The sequence below is a fragment of the Solanum dulcamara genome, chromosome 12 (genome assembly GCF_947179165.1).
Source record: "Solanum dulcamara chromosome 12, daSolDulc1.2, whole genome shotgun sequence".
NCBI classification, from domain to species: Eukaryota; Viridiplantae; Streptophyta; class Magnoliopsida; order Solanales; family Solanaceae; genus Solanum; species Solanum dulcamara.
Genome location: NC_077248.1, coordinates 10709732 through 10728727, shown reverse-complemented (window position 1 = coordinate 10728727; position 18996 = coordinate 10709732). Strand labels below are relative to the sequence as shown.

The following is an 18996-nucleotide window of genomic DNA, read 5'->3' as shown; positions in this document are numbered from 1 at the left end:
TGTGTCTTATTTAACCATTCCACGTAGGTTCCAGACAATCCAGTCTTCACATCAATCATGGAAACAAATCATTTATGGCGTTTTCGTAACCCTCTTTGATTATCTTTTTGTAGACTCATCAATTTATCCTAAAAACCCTATTCCAAAATTTGACATTCTGATTTCCTCGAGTTACCAACAAATGGAAATTCAACCAAATTCAATCGAGCATTTCAAGCTATATAGCCAATTGGAATTACAGGAGTTTGTAGACAAATTCGTCTTCCGATCGCCGGAATCTCCAACTGAAGGCTTCTCCGTTAGCCGCTTCGATGGGAACATCGAGAAACTCACCGGTGAATTGCAGTTTGTTAAAAAAATAATAATCTGTTTTTTGTTTAGTTTCTAAATGTGTAAAACTTTATTCATTTCCAGAATTATATGCTTTAATTTGACCTATGTATTCATTTTGGAACCAATTTTGAGTTGTGAATTTAAGAGTACTCATTTGCTCATGCATTTTTTTTCCAGGTGATATGAGCTTTGGAAAACCTTCAAAAGTCTCTACAATTTATGGAGTTGCTGGAACAATTAGGTTGCTGGCTGGTAATCTACTAAAATGAATCTCTATTAGTATATACTTTTTAGTAAGTGAATCAATACAACTCCAGTAATTTGAATGCTATGAGTGAGGTTTTTTTGGTCCTTAGTTGAAGGTAGTTGATAGACATGACTTGGCTTGTTGTGCATGGTGTGAATATTGAGATTTGTTTTAGCAAAGAGTTCTAGAGTTACAAATATTCAGTCTTTCTTTTCTTTCAAATTCGATGAAGTGTAAAATAGCTATAGACATGTATAGGGTAAAACCTGGGATTGACATGTGGAAGATTGGACTTGAATTACCATTCGATTGTTGGAATCTATTTCATTATATTTTCATTATCAAATCAATTTAATCCACGTGCCCTTAAACCACACTTACAAATTCAACTGTACCTTTTAAGAGTAAACAAGACAGTAGATATTTCACTATCAATCAACTACATCTCAATTCCAAATGTATAGGATTGACTATATGCATCCACTATAACTCTCTTCCTTTATATGGACTTAATACTAGATATCTTTGCTAAGATCACGTAGTAAGAGTTCAGTGATACTTCAATGGAGGTGAAAATTAACGTGCTTGGGCTAATGGGGTTTGCTACTTTACATATCAGCAGTTAACTATCCATAAGAACTTCAAATAACCCGATGTTATTTGTCCTTCTAGTGCAGTAACCAATAAAAATCCTCACATAGCATCAACAATTAATAGCATTTCCTTTTCTGAATTAAGTTTCTTTTGCTAATTCATCTATTTACATTCATCAGACAGATACTGATTAATACTTCCTATAAAAATACAGTAGAGGAACACAGAAGTCCTTTGCTATTTTCTGTTCATTTAAAAATTATCTTCACAAATAGTGTATTTTGATTAAACTAAGTTTAAAGTATTCATTAAAATGGTATAAAATATCGAACTAAGAATAAGTGCTAAAGTTGGTAAAACCCCATTGTGCAAGATGAAGCCTAATCACAATTTGCAAAGGATTTAGCATTTCATGCTTATTCTACTTCAGGTTTATCTCCTAGGTTTTAGTTTCCTTTATTTTCCTCTTAAATGCTTTATATCTGCATTTATATGAAACTTCTCCCTGTTGTTATTACTGCCTCTTTTTGGGCTGTAGTTCCTTTATTGGCTGTTTTTTGTTTGACCTATTCTCCGAAATCATAGTGCTCTCCTTTGTTGTCAAACACTTTGTAGTCAGTAGCTTATACACTTAAAGATTGAACAATTAGGTTTTTGGCATGTACTTATTCAAATGTATGACTTTATTACTTTGGAGAGTTGAACATATTTTTATTTGACTATGATTCTTTTCCAAATACTTTTTAACATAAAAAAATGTGATTTTTGGTACCTTTTTGTAATTTCTAAGAGCCTGTTTGGATTTGCTTGTTTTAAGTCAAAATAGTTTTAAGCACTTTTGTACTGTTTGAGTAAGATTAACAAAAAGAAAAGAAGCCAAAAACCATAAGCTAAAAATTCTAACTTATGGCTTTTGCTTATAAGCCATGAGCTATAAGTCCATCCGAACATACTCTTAAGTATGTAAAAATCAAAACATTCCGTCTGAAATTATATGTGTTGACCTTTGTAGTCCAAGCTTCGCCATTCTTTTTGTTAGTGATATTAGTGGTATCATCAATGTGGTTAAATCAGTGCAATTTTTGATGATGAATAAGTTGTGGTAAGAAATGAACCTTTTGGCCTAACTCAACATCAAAAGCTAGCTCATGAGGTGAAGATTGTCAAAAGACCATGTAAGGAGACAAACGATGCAACCCTCAATCAATGAGGAACAACTTAACAACAACAACATACACAGTGTGTCCCACAAGTGGGTCTAGGGAGGATGATGTGTACGCAACCTTACCCCTACCTTGTAAAGACTTTCTTTTCGATAGACCCTTAACTCAAGTAAAACGAAGACCTGCCAATTGGAGTATGGACAACATAACATGAGTGCCCAACATTGGCAAATACAATTACAGGAATGGGTCCAACTCTGATACCATATTAAAAGATGTACCTGGGACTTAACTCAACCCCAAAGCTAGCTCATGAGATGAGGATTGTCCAAAACCATATAAGGAGACAAATAGTTGATTCCTCAACCAATTTGGTACAACTTAACAAGCTGAAAGTAGTTGATGGATGGGTAATAGTGTAAACTTGGTAGACGGTTTGAATACTGAATTTGCTTTAGCAAACAGTTGCAAACTTGCTAAAATTTGATCTTTTTCAATTTTCGTTTTAAAGTTGTTGAAGTGTGAATAGCTGGGGGGGGGGGGGGTTCAGTATATACTTCACTATCTCGTGAAAAATGTTATCAGGCCAGTTCTTTGCATGTCAGCATCTAAATATCCTTAAGAACTTTGCATAAACCCATCTTCTGATGATGGACAACCTACGCAAATGTACACATAATATCTCATAGTATCACTTGTGTTTCCTTTTTAAATTAAGTTGATTTTTCTGATAAGTCTATTTGCATGGCACAGATAGATACAAAATGAAAGTACTAAAAGTCGTTAGCTACTTTCTTTGTGTAAAATTATCTTCTCAAAAACAGTTGCAGATTAAATATCATTAAGTTTAAGATATTCACAAACATGGTCATAAACATTTAGTTACTCTATCAAGTGTTTATAGTTGGTGAAGCAACTTATTGTGAAAGATCAAGTCAATTCACAACTCTTAAAGGATTCCATGTTTCGTGCTTATACTAGTTCAGGTTCATCTCCCAGGTTCCGTTTCTCCTTTATTTTCCCTAACATTTAATGTCTGCGTTGATATGAAGCTTCTGCCTTGCCACTGCTTTTTGGGCTTTAATTCCTTTGATTGGCTGTTGTTTTGCTTGACCTATATATCTGAGACTATAGTACTTCCCTTTGCTGTCAAATCATTTATCATATGTTTGGTTAAGCATGCACAATCGTTTACAACAATGTGAGGAATTGACATATGTAAATCTTTCATCAAATCCATATTTATAACTGCATCCATAAGAGTAAGGTTGTTAATCTAGCTGTTTAGGTCTTCCTTAAATGTCAACTTAATTAGACTTAGGTTGTCAATTGTGGGAATGATTAGCAATAGAAAAAGGATAATATCATAATTTAACTCAATTCCTGTCAAGATTTATTACATTCTGTTAATTTCTTCTTTTGTAGGATCTCATATATTATTAATAACATCCCGGAAAGAAGTGGGAAACTATCTTGGTTTTCCTGTTTTTCGTGTGATGTCCATGAAGGTTCTTTCCTGCAACGAGGCCTCAAGGCATCTTACATGTCAAGAAGTATGGTTCTTGTATCATAATAGCCAAACTTAATATACTTCCATTTGAATAATGTTTGTCTTTTACTCTTGTACTTTTCTTGAGCTGGAACAAAAGAGATGAATCTCTTAGACCTTTTCTCTTTTATTTTTCGTGTGCTGGCAGAAAAGAGATGAAGCTTACTTCATGAATTTGTTGACAATAGTGGAATCAACTCCAGGCTTGTATTATTCCTATGAAACCGATATAACAGTGAAGTATGTTCAAGCTGTGCTATTACACCTATTTTTTGTGCAGCCATTTTCTTGACTTTGCACATTGCCAATTCTTTTAGTTTCAAGACATCTAAATATGTTTATCAGCTTGCAGAGAAGATGCAATTTGGCAAAAGGGTGGATGAGTAAACCAGTTTGGAAACAGGTTTGTCTACTAACTATTTTTGAACTATTTCATAACATTAAACTTGTAGAATGTTATATATTATTGCTTCCAACTGCATGTGAACACATATTCTGGCGGCTGCAAGCTTTCTGGACCTACTTATGAAGGATTCACACTGATAGGATGACTTGCTTAGTGCATTAAATTGAGTACCAAACCCATGGAAGATAGAAAGGAAAAAGAAGGAAAGTAGACTTCAGTGACCTATTTGACAATTGACGCTACTTGCATGCACACCTCACATGATATCTTTTACTGTATCAAAAATGTTTTATGAAACACTTGGGAATCCTTTTTTCCTTCATCTGTGTGTATATGAAATACAAAGCATTAAATTCAATTTCGGTTGGAGGTAGTTTTAAGAAAAAGGCTACTATGATTCACTGTTAGCTTTCTTATCTAGTCCCAATTGGTTTCGGTTGATATATGGAGGTTGCTGAAGGTTAAGGCTCAGTGAACACTATGGGAGAATAAATATTGCAATCAGGCTATTGTATCTGCCTTTTTGTCACTGTTGGTTGGCACATTTTGATTGAAGTCAGTGATCGAGAACTGCTTAAGATATACTTGATGATGTTAATATCATTGCCCATATATTTTCATCCCATTATATCTCTTAGTGTTATGAGTCTCTTAAATTTCTGGATGTGATAGCTTTAAGATTTTTCTGCTGTGCCATAAACAATTACTCGTAAGCAAAGAGATTCACATTTTTTTTCTGTTGGAGTAAAATCTGTTGAGTGTCACCTTATCGGATCAAGTTGTCGTCCGTGGTTATGAAGGGAGTCAAAATCTTTTTGCCAAAAATACGTTATCCTCTAATCGAGCCTTGTCTCATGAAGATGTGTTACTTATTGTGGTCACAATACCAACTGAAGACGTCTTTTTGCATGTGATCTGACATGATGCTAGCCTACAGCTATACCAAAAACTGAATTGGGTTCCCATATTTGACCACTCTACCACATTTAGTTGCCATATCATGCTGGATTAGTTTTGCCTCTCAAATTGATATAGATGGGGGAGTGGGACAAAACATTGTAGTGTCATATTGAACTACTCTGGCGGGTTTTTTGCTTTCCTATAGAGGCTATTCCTGATACATTGTTCCGGATGGATGATAAATACCAAGTAGGATTATACATTTTTTGGCATCACCCCCATCAACAACAATGTTCCTATCACCTTTATGCACCGACATCATAATGTTTTTCATTAGTGTATCATATTTGTGTAAAGTTGTTTCTTCTTGAATATTTTGTTTTTTGGCTTAATCTCAGGCTGACCCACGGTTTGTTTGGAATAAAAATCTGTTGGAGGAACTGATTGAAAATAAGGTTTGTTAAAGATCTTCATCGTCTGATAGTTACATTTCTTCTAAAAAAATAAGTTCCTTGTCATTTAACAAATTAAAATATTTCTGTTGACCGTCAATGAGATTATTAAAAATCAAGTGTATTTGACCCTGATATGTAGCTTGTCTAATATGTCTTTCATTTTTCTGTTGGTGCAGCTTGATGGATTCATCGTTCCTCTCTTGCAAGGAAATATCCTGAAATTCTTGTTCCTACTCCCATGTCTCCCTCTCTTTCCCTCTGCCCTTCCTCCCTCCCTAAGGATATGCAATTCATAAATGCCAAACTACGTGTGTTTTTCTTGGAAGTACAAATACTTTTTCCTTAACCAGAACCTAAGCTTCCAGACTGGACATCTTAAACTCAAAGATTCATCAGCTACCATAGCATTGATTTCAAGGAGATGCACACGCCGCTTGGGTACATAATCTGTTATCCTCCAAAGCATGTGGTGTTGGTTTTATCCAGCACAAATTTGTATTTTGAGTTAATCTTTGCATTAAGCATATGACATTGATTTTTGGAATCAAACCCAAATTTGTTTTCTAAGTTAATATTATTGTATTAAATATAGGAACACGAATGTGGAGAAGAGGGGCTAATCTAGAAGGAGATACTGCTAATTTTATTGAAACTGAGCAGTTGCTAGAGTTTGAAGGTTTGAGGTCTTCTTTTTTGCAAGTAAGTTTTTTGAAGCATGAATTTTCAGTTAAATTGCATCTCTATGGTTTTCACACATTTTATTGGCAAATAAGGATTTCTTGATGTTTCTTCCGTCGTTTTCTTGTGTAACTGCCTCTTTTTTAAGTTTCCTCTTTCCATTGTTGGAGGAATTGTGTATGTTTGAGATGGCACTTTGCGCCAACCAAGAACAGAGGGAACTTTGACAATTTCAATGCTCTAAGCATCGAGAAACCATCTCTTCTGCATTTCAGATTCGAGGTTCAATTCCACTCTTGTGGGAGCAAATTGTTGATTTGAGCTATAAACCACGGCTTAATATTATTGGTCACGAGGAAACAGTATGTATTCATTTTAATTATTTTTATTTAAAATCTTCTAGTGTATGAATTTTGAGAAATTGCCTTCCCTTGTTTAGCCAAAAGTCGTGGAGCGCCATTTTCGTGATCTCTTGCAAAGATACGGGAATGTCATTGCAGTTGACCTGACAAACAAGGTATATAGCTTTTCTGTTGATACTTAATTCATTAGGTTGATTTGATGTTTATAATGTGGACATTTCTTTCCAGCATCAACCGTGGAGAATGTTGTAAAGTATATTATATGTGTATCCATGCTCAACTATACATGTATCAGGAAAACTAAGATTTTTTCTCTCTCTTTCTAATCCAATTACTATAATCTAAACATTATGTTGCGTTCCAAGATATCTCAAAATTATTACGAATGATGAAATTTGTGTCAAAATAGTAACTATTATTTCATTTCTTAATAGTCAGAGCGGGGTTTCGTGGGTTTATTGATTAGTATACCTACGGTGCTGGTAAGGCCGGGACCGTGGTTGTCCCTCTCCGGTTTGCCGGCCAATAAGATCTCTGAGATTAACCAGCCAGCTGGGTTGAGTCATATTTCATAGTAATCTGTTTTTTATTTGATTCCACTTATCAATTTTTGTTAACTGCTACAGGAGTTAATTCTAATAATAGCTTTTTCACATTTACAAATGTGTTGACTAGTTTTGTTATCTCCTTATGCAGCAAGGTGATGAGGGTCTATTAAGTGCAGCTTATGCAACAGAAATCCAAAAGCTGTCAAGTGTGAGGTGACTGACTCTCAAACCTTTATCTATCTGAGGCTGTAGGACCATTTCCATCCCATAGTTCCATAGTGATAAGGTAGAGAGAGAACTGGAGAATTCACTAGTTGGGCTACGCTTAATTCTATGATAGTTACTGTTAGAATAGGAGTAGGAAGGAGTCTAATATAGTGTCTATAAATAGGGTCTCAATGTAATAATGTAGATACACAATTTAATAATAGTTGGCCACAGTAACTTCTGATATGGTAGTCATCAAAGTCGGTAAACATTTGGTTGAAAGATTGTCCCATCATTCATTCTGATTAAAGGATAGGATTGGAATAGTATGAATAGTTTCTACAGTTAGCGATTATGTTTTCTGTGTTACATAATAATATAGTTTCTTTTCCAATCAATATTTCAGCAATTGTGTGCCTACTGCACTGCATTGAAAAACTGAGGTGTTTCCTACTCAAATTCAAGATTAATTTCTTGATTCTGTTTGCATTGTCTCAGATATGTGTCATTTGACTTTCATCACTGTTGTGGGGGTTCAAACTTTGACAACATACAACTTCTATATGATCAGATCTCGGAGGATTTTGAAAAAAATGGGTAAGAACAAAACTAGAACAACAGTGGCATTGCTTGCCAGGAAAAGATTCTTCTAATTTGACAATGTTTGATCTCCATAATACTGTTTTTTCTTGCTAAAATTCACTAATCCAGCTGAGCAGATACTTCCTCATAGACACAGAAGAGAAGATTCTATTAGAGCAGAGAGGAGTTGTAAGATCCAACTGCATTGACTGCCTAGATCGAACAAATGTTACTCAGGTTGGAGGAACCACATCTATTCTTTATTCGATGAATTAAGTCCTCGAAATGCTTCACACACACATAATATTGTTTATTTTATATGATGATTTCCCTTGTACTTGCCCTTTATAATCTGCTGTTATCTTGCGCAGAGCTACCTGGCTCGGAAGTCTTTGGATTGTCAACTGCAAAGACTTGGTGCACTTTCTTCAAATGAGTGCATTTCTATGTTCACTGAAGATTTTGAAATCTTTAAGACTAGTATGGACTCTGTAACACTCGTGGTCCAGTAAATTCATACTTGCAATCTTTATCTATTTAGACTTCATACTCATATAATATTGCAGTGTGGGTGGAGCAAGGCGACGAAATCAGCCTGGAATATTCTGGAACACATGCTCTAAAACGGGACCTTGTCAGGTAATGGACGAAATATTTTGGTTTAAAGTCTCAATGCAGAAACATCAATTTTTCTACTCTTAATTTACTTTGAAAAATATACCAGATATGGAAAACAGACTATGACAGGACTTATACAAGATGGGATGAGTGCCATTTCAAGATACTTCTTGAACAATTTTCAGGATGGAATTCGTCAGGCATGCCGCAGATATAATCTTACTATGAAATGACCCTCTCTTATTTTATTCTCTGTTCATTTCAAGTGAGACCTCCATATACTTTCTATGCACTTGCAGGATGCGGTGGACCTTATAAGTGGTCGCTACATTGTTAACAGGGACAGCCCCTCTCCGTTCCAGAATAATGGATTCGAATCACTCAGTGTAAGCAATGACTGTGTCTTAGTAAATAACCTAGAGTATAGCCAGGCTTCTCCATCTTTTATTGAATCTTGTAGAATCATGAATCTTTACTGATCTGTTTGACAAACTTAAATCTCTATGGCAATATTTCTTCTTTTACACACTAGTGTGTCCATTGTGTGGTGCAAACTTGTTAAAGAAATTGATCAGAAAATGAGTATCACTGACCAGATTATAATGAAAAAGCGTAAATCTATACCAAGTGGTTACTTGTCTAAAGAATAACTACTGACTTGTTGCAGTAATTTAACCAGGTCATTTTACTTCTTTCCTTTTGTAACACATTGTTAGACTGATTATTGATCATATGAACAAATCATTGCAGTATCTACCAGTAGCATCAGCTCTTTTAATTGGAGGATTGACCGTGACCACCATCACGATAAACCAAGGTATCATTTTTTACTTCCATTTTTTAATAGAGCTGAATGAGATTGTCAGTATCAAAGTATTTGCCAAAGTCTTTTGTAGTTTCATTTCTCAAGATTCTGGTTTAGCATAATCTACTTTGGGTAGCAGGTCGAAATACGAATACCATTTTGTCCTCTGCACTCTGTGCTGGTGTAACTGCTGGAGTTATGGCACTGGTCAAATCAAATGGAAGGCAAATCTGCTCAAGACCTCGATTGTGTGGACTGCTGTAAATCTGAGCATAATATTATGATAGATATCCAGAACCATGAGGCATCTTTGCGTCGTGAACCTGAATGATATTGAACCCTGAATGAACAGGCAAGCCATTAAAGGATTTTCGGAAACTAGGACTCCGGGACTATGGAAGGAGTGGCAGGCATTGTTGTAAATTATATTATCGAACATCAGAAAACCTCCTAGTAAATGGGAAACATGAGGTGTATTTTACTTGTGTCAAATTTGACTTCACCTCCACTTGTTTGGGACTGAGGTGTAGACGTGTAGTCGTATTAAAATTGACTTAAACAAGGCTATCATAAGTTCATATCCTAATAATGTTATACATCCTGATTGGGGGAATTGATGATTGTAGATTTTCATCTAGTCAAAACATTTGAAGCATAGTATGTATATCCAGACATGGCATACAATAAGCAGTGATGTCGAGGTTTATTTTCAATAGTGAAACTTTTAGACAAAAAACATAGGCTGCATCATGGAAATAAATATTTATATATTTCCGAGTCTTTTGAGAAAAAAATGTTGCGTAGTGAAAATAAAATTTCACGGAGCCTTTTGTATTATATAAGCCTGCAAGATTTTCCTTAAAATGAAAGTCGAATTATTTTGAGATGAAGAAAGACACATCTATTAATAAATTGTTTTAATAACCTTGAGATTCTGAAGATTGAACTTGAGAACTGAATTATCTTTGTCTATTTTATTATTAAGTGAGAACTGACAAGTATTAGGTTGTCGATTGGATTATGGAGAGCCTCCGAAAATAAATAGTATCGCTATAAAGAGTAATAAGAAGGCCGAAATCATCCCTATATCAGGTAATTTTGTACATTCTGCATTACACTTTAGCCTGAATTCTTACTGCAAGTTTTCGTATCAGGAAGTGGGACAAGTAGGTTGAGACTAGAGAAAAAGTATAATACATTAGGAAACAAACAACAGAAAGAGTTGCCCTGAACTCACAACTGTCCTGACTTAACAGCTATGTCCATAGGTATGCACATCAAAACTTTTAACAGGTTGTTTAGATGGTTGTTACGTATCATTTCACAATATGATTTCATTTGTTTCAGAATAGTGTAATATAAATACGAGGCAATTGGTGTGAGTTTTTCAAAATCTATTCAACTAAGAAAATTCATATAAAATCAGAGAGAGAGAGAGAGCTGGCATACCGGCTTACATAGCCAAATCGATACATAGAACGAACAAGTTCACATATAACAATGTTCGCTTTATTAGAATAGACTTCTTTATGATTATGATACCAGAAATTAAAAGGGATTAAATATTCTCAAGTCCGTGGCATTTTTTTTGAACAAGTATTTTAAGGTGCACTAACTTCAGCAGAACAATTTCCAGAGAATAGGAAGATGGTTGAAGCATTACAGCCGACTGTTTGGCCTCAATTTTGCTGGCTTGAAGCTAGGAAGACCTGTAATTTCTCTACCTGTTACTAGGGTGTTGATATCATAGGTACCCTCGAACGTATAGATGGGCTCCAAGTCGCAGAATGCCTGCAGATATCGGCAGATATGGAGAAACGAAACCACAATAAGTAAGCTGCTGCTGAAATGAGATCTACACAACTATACAAGTAAACAGAAATAGGAAAATAAAGTATCCTGTGGTTTGCATCTGCAGAGGGAAGTAAGCAATGCATTGAGAGTTCATCCACAAACCTTTGCCACTAGGAAGTCGGCCAAGATACCGTTACCACCAAGTAATTCTCGTCCAAGAGAAACAGTCTCTCTAGCCCTCAAGGTATTCCATGACTAGAAACAAACAATTTGTTAATCAGTGCAAATGACGAATCCATAACCACTTTTAAAATCTGCAGAATAAGATCTTACTTTCCCCAAGCTAGCCTGACCAGGAGTCATTTTACCACTCTCGTACAACTTGCAAAGGCGCCATCCAACAAGAAGCATAGCCTGAATGTTGCCCAACATCTGAACCAGCTTTTGTTGATTTAGCTGGAAAGCAGCCAATGGAGCTCCGAACTGCTTCCTCTCATTTAAATACCTTGAAGTTAGAAGAAGATAATTTAGCGCAGAGAAATGTCGAACTAGGGAACTCTATGAAAACATTGAACAGAAGATTGACAAATAAAGGGTACAATAGAATGCTAATGGAAGTTCTTTTAACCCGCTTCATGGTAAAGATATCCTAAATAGTAGCTACTAACTTCTAGGACCACTTTATCTTCAATTACTTATTTCCTGAGAGAATAAAAAATATAAAATCCCATCATGGAATTAAAATTTCTTTGCTTGATAACTTGACTATTTCTTGAAGTAAATAAATTTCATGACAGATCATATGTTGACTGATGAGACATGAAAGATACAACAGTTGCTACTCTAGTTCTTCTTTTTTTTCGATCCTTACCAAGAGGACATTTAGACAATAGGAATCTCGAAAATCAACTTTCCTATTTTACCCAGCAGGAATTAGCTTGAAGTCATTAGAACCAAAGAGCATGAAGTATAATTAACTTACATTTGCTCGCAAATAAAAGAAGTGATCTAATTTAAACTACTACCTGTGACACATATCATATACACCCATTGCCATGCCTATAGGCATCCACGCAACCATGACACGTGATACAGCAAGCACCTGTTCAAGGAACAAAGTATAGGCTGTCAAGACGATTTCAGCTACTTCAGTAATTGGCACTACCAAAATATTGACAATAACTTAAAAGGACAGAATTTTAAATGACAGAACTTCAAGAAAATTAATGGCAAAGATGCATGCTTGGATTATCGGGAATAAAGATAGGAAATCGTTATAATGAGAACAGTGGCTTTATCAGTTAGTATGACAGTCACACTGCAAGAAAAAATGCATTAGCAAACTGAAGATAGTGATCAGAGGAATTTTGATTCATTTACCCCTTTTTTTTTGTGGATACCTATGTATTTTTATCAATGAATCATCTTTTTTCTTTTTGGGGGGTTGGTGCATTTGGTGGAGGATGGGTATATTTTCAAGAATATTAATAACTTTATTAGCATCAATAAAAGTACATATTAATTTATTCTCTTAAGATTTAAGATCTAAATTCACATGTTTGTGATTCTTGTTCCCTTGTCGGTTCCGTTTTAGTATATAAAGCATCAATAAAAGTACATATTAATTCATTCTCTTAAGATTTAAGATCTAAATTCACATGTTTGTGATTCTTGTTCCCTTGTCGGTTCCGTTTTAGTATATAAAACTAACAATAGCTTCAGGATGATCCTTCTGCTCAAAGCTTTATTAGTAAAACAAGCTTATGCACACATTTTGCATCATCAACCTCAATTAAGCATCACAGCGATGCGCATACCTTATTTGTATCCTTGAAAGAATTGACACCAGGTAGTCTATCCTCATCAGGAACAAACACTTTCTTAAGGAGGATATCTCCATTTTGAACCATCCGCAGCCCAATTTTGTTTTCTATTTTAGTAGATTTCAAGCCTGGAGCATCCTTCTGTACAATGAAACTGAGACAAACACAATAACCGATTTTGAGACAAAAATAAGATGTTCAGGATGGAGAGACCTACAGAATGTATATGTCAGTGAGAAAGAGAGGAGGGAGGGAGGACCTCCTACAATAATCAGTATTATAGTCATACTTCTAGAATCCAAATTGGGTATAGGAGCAAGTAACAACCAAATCGTTCTACAAGAAGGTTCAAAGAAATATAACTACCAACATTTATCCTAAATAAACTAAACCCAAGTCTCTAGATGATGAAAGCTGGCAAACACTGCATTTTTATCACAACACTTTCAAAATGGTCTCAAGTCATGTTGCAATAGGTGACAGATGTGGTGAACTTGATTATCTAGATAGTATACTGTTACTTACCCATTTATTTGGTTTGTGGCTGTGTTTCTAGCAAAAATAACCAACACATCCGCAAAAGTGCTGTTTCCTATCCACCGTTTTTGCCCTTCAAGGATCCAACCTCCTTCAACCTAACCATTTGAGATCACAAAAGAAAGGGAAGGGGCACATATTAAGCAGCCTTTTACCCTAAAAAGAACAAAATAATGATGAACAGTATTTAATTTAAGAACCAGGACTAAATTTTAGATTCTAGACCTTTGTTGCAGTGGTCTTCAAAGCACTTGCATCGCTTCCATAGTCTGGCTCAGTTAGACCCTAACTCCCAAAAGATTAAGATTATAACTACTTATCTATAGAAGAACAGATGCTAGTGCAAAATCAACAACTAACCGAGAATCTTACCCAACAAGATATACTGCTAAGTTCAGCCATAGATGGTAAGTATTTTTGCTTTTGCATTTCTGATCCGCATAGTCCTATTGTTGAAAGAAAATCAATGTATAAGAAGTTGTCTATCATTATTTAAGACTATTATGTCTGAAATTCCCAAAGATCCAAATAATGAAATAAATAAAAATGGTGCAGGCAGAAACTTTGGATAATAAAACAAATTTACCAATAGTGAGCATTGCCAAAGATGAATGCACCAAAATGAATGTAGCGCAGCTTGCATCAACTCTGGAAACTTCTGCTAGGGCAACAGCACTTCCAGTTATTGAAAAGCCTGGACAACCATACCCCTGAAGCGGAAAGTAATTACATGCCTCATAGAAATTAAGAATGCCAGGAAATATAAACTTATCATGCTATATAAAAACACCTTTATAGTGCCACCAGATATGTGCAAAGCACCAAGCTTCGGAATGACTTCAAACGGAAACTCTGCTTTCTCCCAGTACTGCACAATCAAATCAAGAAAGGGATAAGTATCAAATGCTCAACCTTTTACTTAGAAATTTGAGTTCATTGGGAGAATTATGACTATGTCTTCATTTTTTATTAACTATATTTGTAACGAAATATTTAACACAAACAGGAAATACAGAGAATTAGGGGATACGGATACCTTTGTCATTATAGGAGCAATTTCTTTTTCCATGCACTCTCTCACTTTCAGTCTGATGGCTCTCTCTTCAGGAGTCAAGAGATCATCAAACTGATAATAGTCCGAAGCTGTAATTTTTACATCCCAGTTAGTGAAGTCCTAGCACTGTGACTACAACAATGATCTTTTCAAATGTTGTTACCAAGGAAATAGAGCTGATCAGCTCGAATATCAAACAACATCGCGACAAAGATAACTCAGTCCTAAAGGAAAGAGATCAACACAATTTTTTCTTCCAAGAAAGCAGTCTCATCTAGCAATATTCAAGAGTACTGAACTTCTTTCTTCAATTAATAAATTATATTAATACACAACCAAGTCGAGTAAAAATCAATCTTACTGCACGTAGGAAAGACGGATGCTGGTGTTGCTTGAGGAAATGCAATGGAAACATCCAAAGCTGGTAGATCAAAATAGGAGCTTTTCGCCTCTTTATACATTTCTTCTGCATGACGTTTAAAAATTTAAGTCCTAAATCAAATGAATCACACACAGAGTCTGAAGCACGTAACTAAAACATGCTCAAAGTAAATACCAAATTACAAAACAGAATCTCTTAATCAACATCACAAGTACTAATTTAGGTTTCATTTGACAGCTAATTTTCCAGATTATTACAAATATCTAAGCTTTCTACACCATCCAAAGTTTCTAAAGTGTAAAGCAAAGGAGTGAACACTGACTATTAAAAAAAAAAAACAAATTCAACCAAAACTGTAATCCCCAAAAGCTGTAACCGATCTTTTTAAAAGAAAATAATAAAAATTGTACGTTTTTGCCCTGCAATTTCGTAGTATTTATGCAAACGAAAAACTCCATTTCTAAAATCACATCTTTTTTTTTCTTTTTCTTCTCCGTTATATTTCCTAATTAAATTCTGAAAAAAGAAATAATTAAGAATTTACTACAGTATTCTATATTATCTTTGAAGCAAAAAATATAAAAAACATGTTAATCACGTATAAAATATGAACCGAACAAAGTGAAAGGTAAAATGAACGGACCTTGAGTTTTAGTTGATGGAACTTTCATGAATAAAAAGGGAAGAATGCTGTCGACTCTTGAAGGAAAATAATGATGAAGAAGAAGAAGAAAGAAAAGATGATAAAAATTTGGCACGGAAATCAAGGTATTGATTGATATTTATAGCTAATTAAGTCGAAAGTCGAAAGACGTCTTTTACAAATCCGTCTAGCATGACATCAAATAGTATTGAGATAAAATTATAATGTTATTTAATTTATTGTTTGATTGGTAAATTTGGATAATATATTTAGAAATTAATAATTAGTATTGGGATAAATTATTTTTTTTCTTGAGTGGTATAGTAAATTATTCTGAAATTAAATAATTAATATAAAAAATAAATTTCTTTAAATCTTTTTATACTTTATTTTCACATTCATGTATATTCACATTTTTTTATTATCATGTCTAATAACATTCACAATCTATACTATTTCTTATTTTTATTATAATTCTTCATATTTTTCTATTAAAAAATTATACTATATAATATAATTTTTATTTATGAATTTATTTGACAAATTCTTATGTTGATTAAATTTTTATTTCTCTACTACTAAATTATATATTCTTTTAATTACTTGAAAGCTTGTATTTTATATATATATCAATTAATTGAAAATAACTTTAATATTTTACAATTTAAGAGGAACATGTGCTTAAATAAAGTGACATAAATAATAAATTCTCTTTTTACTTTAACAAACTTAAGATAGAAGTTCTATTTTTAAGCTAAATATGATGAAAATTTATTTTTAAATATATATGATACCATCATGAGAATGCGCACACACACAAAAAAAAACTAAATAAGATGGAAGCTTTATTTTTAAAAATGAATAACAAAAGTTTGCAATAAAAATATAAAAAAACTAAATAAAGTGAAGGGTATTTTTGTAAACAAACAATCTATTTTTAAAGTTTAAGTAATGCATATTATTTTAAATACAACAAACCAAAAAATTAATAAAATATAATCTCAGGATAACTAATCACATCATAACTTGTATTCAAATCAAACGACTTACCGTATTAGTTATGTAGAAAAATCTTTTTTAAAAAGGAAAACTTAATATAAATCACTGATATCTCAATTTTTCATAATCAATGAGATTTTGAAATTTCGCAAGATCTTTTTCATAATAAAAAGAAAATTATGTTCCATCATTTTTTCTTCTTTATTAATTTTGTCGTGTTATTGATTATTATTTGTACCATATTGATACATAATTTTTTTTATTGTTATAGATTTTTTTTCACTTGAATAATTGATACAATATTAATATAAATATATTTTGGTGATATATGCACAAGAAAATGACATAAATGGTCCCTGAACTATTAAAATAGGTATAAAATGGTCTTTTAACTACACATTTATCGAATTTAGTCTTTTAATTATCCAAAACGTTATCAAGTTTTATTTCTTAACTATACACTTACCTTTTTTAGTCTCTTAACTATACACTTATCAGTTTAGTCCTTTAAGTATATAAAAAATTATCAGATTTTTAGACTTACTCCAACAGTTCACGGACCATTTTATGACATTTTCTCATATATAAACTATAGAAACACTTAAATAGATTTATACAAATAAATAATAGTGAACATATACACTAAAATGCAGGTTACAAATATATAACAAGGAACTAGTATACTTGAATATATTGATACAAATTAAATTTATAACAAGTTGAAGATACATTCAAATACATTGATGCATAATAATAATAAGAAATAAATAACTTGATACATTGATACAGAATAAATAAGAAGGAATAAAAACACTTGATTCAAAAGTATAACAAGAAACATATACACTTGAATAAATTAATACAAATTTATAATCAGTACATATACACTCACATACATTGATATATCATGAATAACAAAGAACCTATGTACTTCAATTGCTTCTCCAAATACATTCTGGTGATGGACACACTTCAGAAAAACTCGAATATTTTGATACAAATGTATAACTATGAAAATATACACTCAATGCATGAATACCATGCATATATCGGTACGCTTGATTCCTAGAGAAGTCCACCAAATCTGCCTCAAATTTACCAAAATTTCTTAATTTTGAGATATGAACTTCTCGTAATATATCTAATCTTTCAAAATACCATCCACTTAAATCTAATAATAATTTCATAAACCCGCAATTAGAATTTAAACATCAAAGCCTTTTCTCTTGGTTGTAAATAAATTTACATACATCATCACGAATCAATGACGATGACACTTTGTTAGGACAAAAAAAAGCAAGTACGACATCATTAAGTTTGAATTTGAAGAATTATTTAGGAAAGAAAAGAAGAGCGAAAAAAATCATGCATGAAAAAAAGGAAAAAATAGTGACAATTTGAGGTTATACACTAATCTGAAAAGGAAAAAAGAAAATAATTGATAGATACAAATTACAATGCCTAAAAATAAACTAAGAAATATGCTAATTGAAAGATACATATTTTAAAAAATAGTTATTAAATAAATAATATAAATTATGAATTATATTATTTTTAACTATTGCTATATATAGTAAATACATAATATATATTTGCTATACTGTATATTTTCTCTCCCCTTATAATGCGTTTGGTCTATTTGGCTAAACATAAACCTCCCCTTTATTTTTACAAATTAATGATCTGACAAACATTATTCTCTTTTAATTAGAAAAAATATTATATATACATTTATAAATGGTCACACGAGACTATAAGTCAAGAAAAGTTAGACTTTGGATATCTCTTTTTATTGTCGTAATAAGAATGTTTTTAATGAGCATTTATTTATTTAACACTTTAGTACTTAAAACATTAAAATATCATTTTAAAATAGGACTAATTTCAAATATAGACAATAAAATAATTAATTTGTACTAAATACAATCATGTTTCTATTTACAAAAATTACAGATCTCAAATTGGCCCAAGGTCATTAGACCATTTTTACTTTCTTTTCTTTTTCTTTTTTCATTTGCAACCTTTTTTTTTAAAAAAAAATTATTCTGTTGTTGTTATTATTTTGCTGTGCTTTTTTTAATAATTTTTCCCCCTTTTTTTCAAAACTTTTTCCATGCAATTTTTTTCATCTATCAATAGTGTCTAAATGGTGTATAAACGTGTATATATAATGTATAAAATAATTCTATAGTGTATATATAATGTATCGATATTTTATAAATAGTTATGTAGTGGATATGTAATGTATTGATATTGTCCAAATAATATATAAAAGTGTATCAATAATATATAACTGATGTATACACATGTATATATG

The 18996-nt window shown here is 32.8% G+C and overlaps 2 protein-coding genes across 2 annotated transcripts; one reads left to right on the top strand and one right to left on the bottom strand.

Annotated features, from left to right (window-relative positions):
* The first annotated feature begins 32 nt into the window (after positions 1–32).
* Positions 33–10185, top strand: LOC129876305 (phosphoinositide phosphatase SAC8). Its single transcript, XM_055951703.1, has 20 exons — positions 33–335; positions 511–585; positions 3763–3890; positions 4035–4126; positions 4232–4289; positions 5591–5647; positions 5824–5857; positions 6005–6085; positions 6240–6346; positions 6601–6687; positions 6765–6842; positions 7384–7448; positions 7941–8039; positions 8162–8261; positions 8396–8504; positions 8591–8663; positions 8749–8842; positions 8942–9028; positions 9393–9459; positions 9587–10185. Exons 1-20 carry the CDS (start codon positions 182–184, stop codon positions 9709–9711), a joined length of 1770 nt encoding a protein of 589 aa, XP_055807678.1. The 5' UTR covers positions 33–181; the 3' UTR covers positions 9712–10185.
* A 703-nt stretch (positions 10186–10888) lies between these two features.
* Positions 10889–15799, bottom strand: LOC129876409 (acyl-coenzyme A oxidase 4, peroxisomal-like). The gene is made up of 13 exons (XM_055951846.1): positions 15681–15799; positions 15017–15121; positions 14638–14744; positions 14392–14469; positions 14188–14311; positions 13974–14047; positions 13827–13886; positions 13590–13699; positions 13059–13218; positions 12267–12343; positions 11575–11746; positions 11404–11496; positions 10889–11238 (listed from the first exon to the last, which is right to left on the bottom strand). Exons 1-13 carry the CDS (start codon positions 15706–15708, stop codon positions 11107–11109), a joined length of 1320 nt encoding a protein of 439 aa, XP_055807821.1. The 5' UTR covers positions 15709–15799; the 3' UTR covers positions 10889–11106.
* Between the last annotated feature and the right edge of the window lie 3197 nt (positions 15800–18996).

Bases quoted from the DNA above. Each gene is read 5' to 3' on its own strand.
- LOC129876409 (XM_055951846.1), bottom strand. From the start codon at position 15,708: ATGAAAGTTCCATCAACTAAAACTCAAG. The intron at 14,312-14,391 runs GTGTTTTTATAT...TTTCCGCTTCAG, and splicing joins TATCTGGTGGCACTATAAAG to GGGTATGGTTGTCCAGGCTT. The intron at 13,219-13,589 runs GTAAGTAACAGT...TGTTTGTCTCAG, and splicing joins GCCACAAACCAAATAAATGG to TTTCATTGTACAGAAGGATG.
- LOC129876305 (XM_055951703.1), top strand. From the start codon at position 182: ATGGAAATTCAACCAAATTCAATCGAGCATTTCAAGCTATATAGCCAA. The intron at 5,648-5,823 runs GTTTGTTAAAGA...CTGTTGGTGCAG, and splicing joins AGGAACTGATTGAAAATAAG to CTTGATGGATTCATCGTTCC. The intron at 6,688-6,764 runs GTATGTATTCAT...TCCCTTGTTTAG, and splicing joins TTATTGGTCACGAGGAAACA to CCAAAAGTCGTGGAGCGCCA.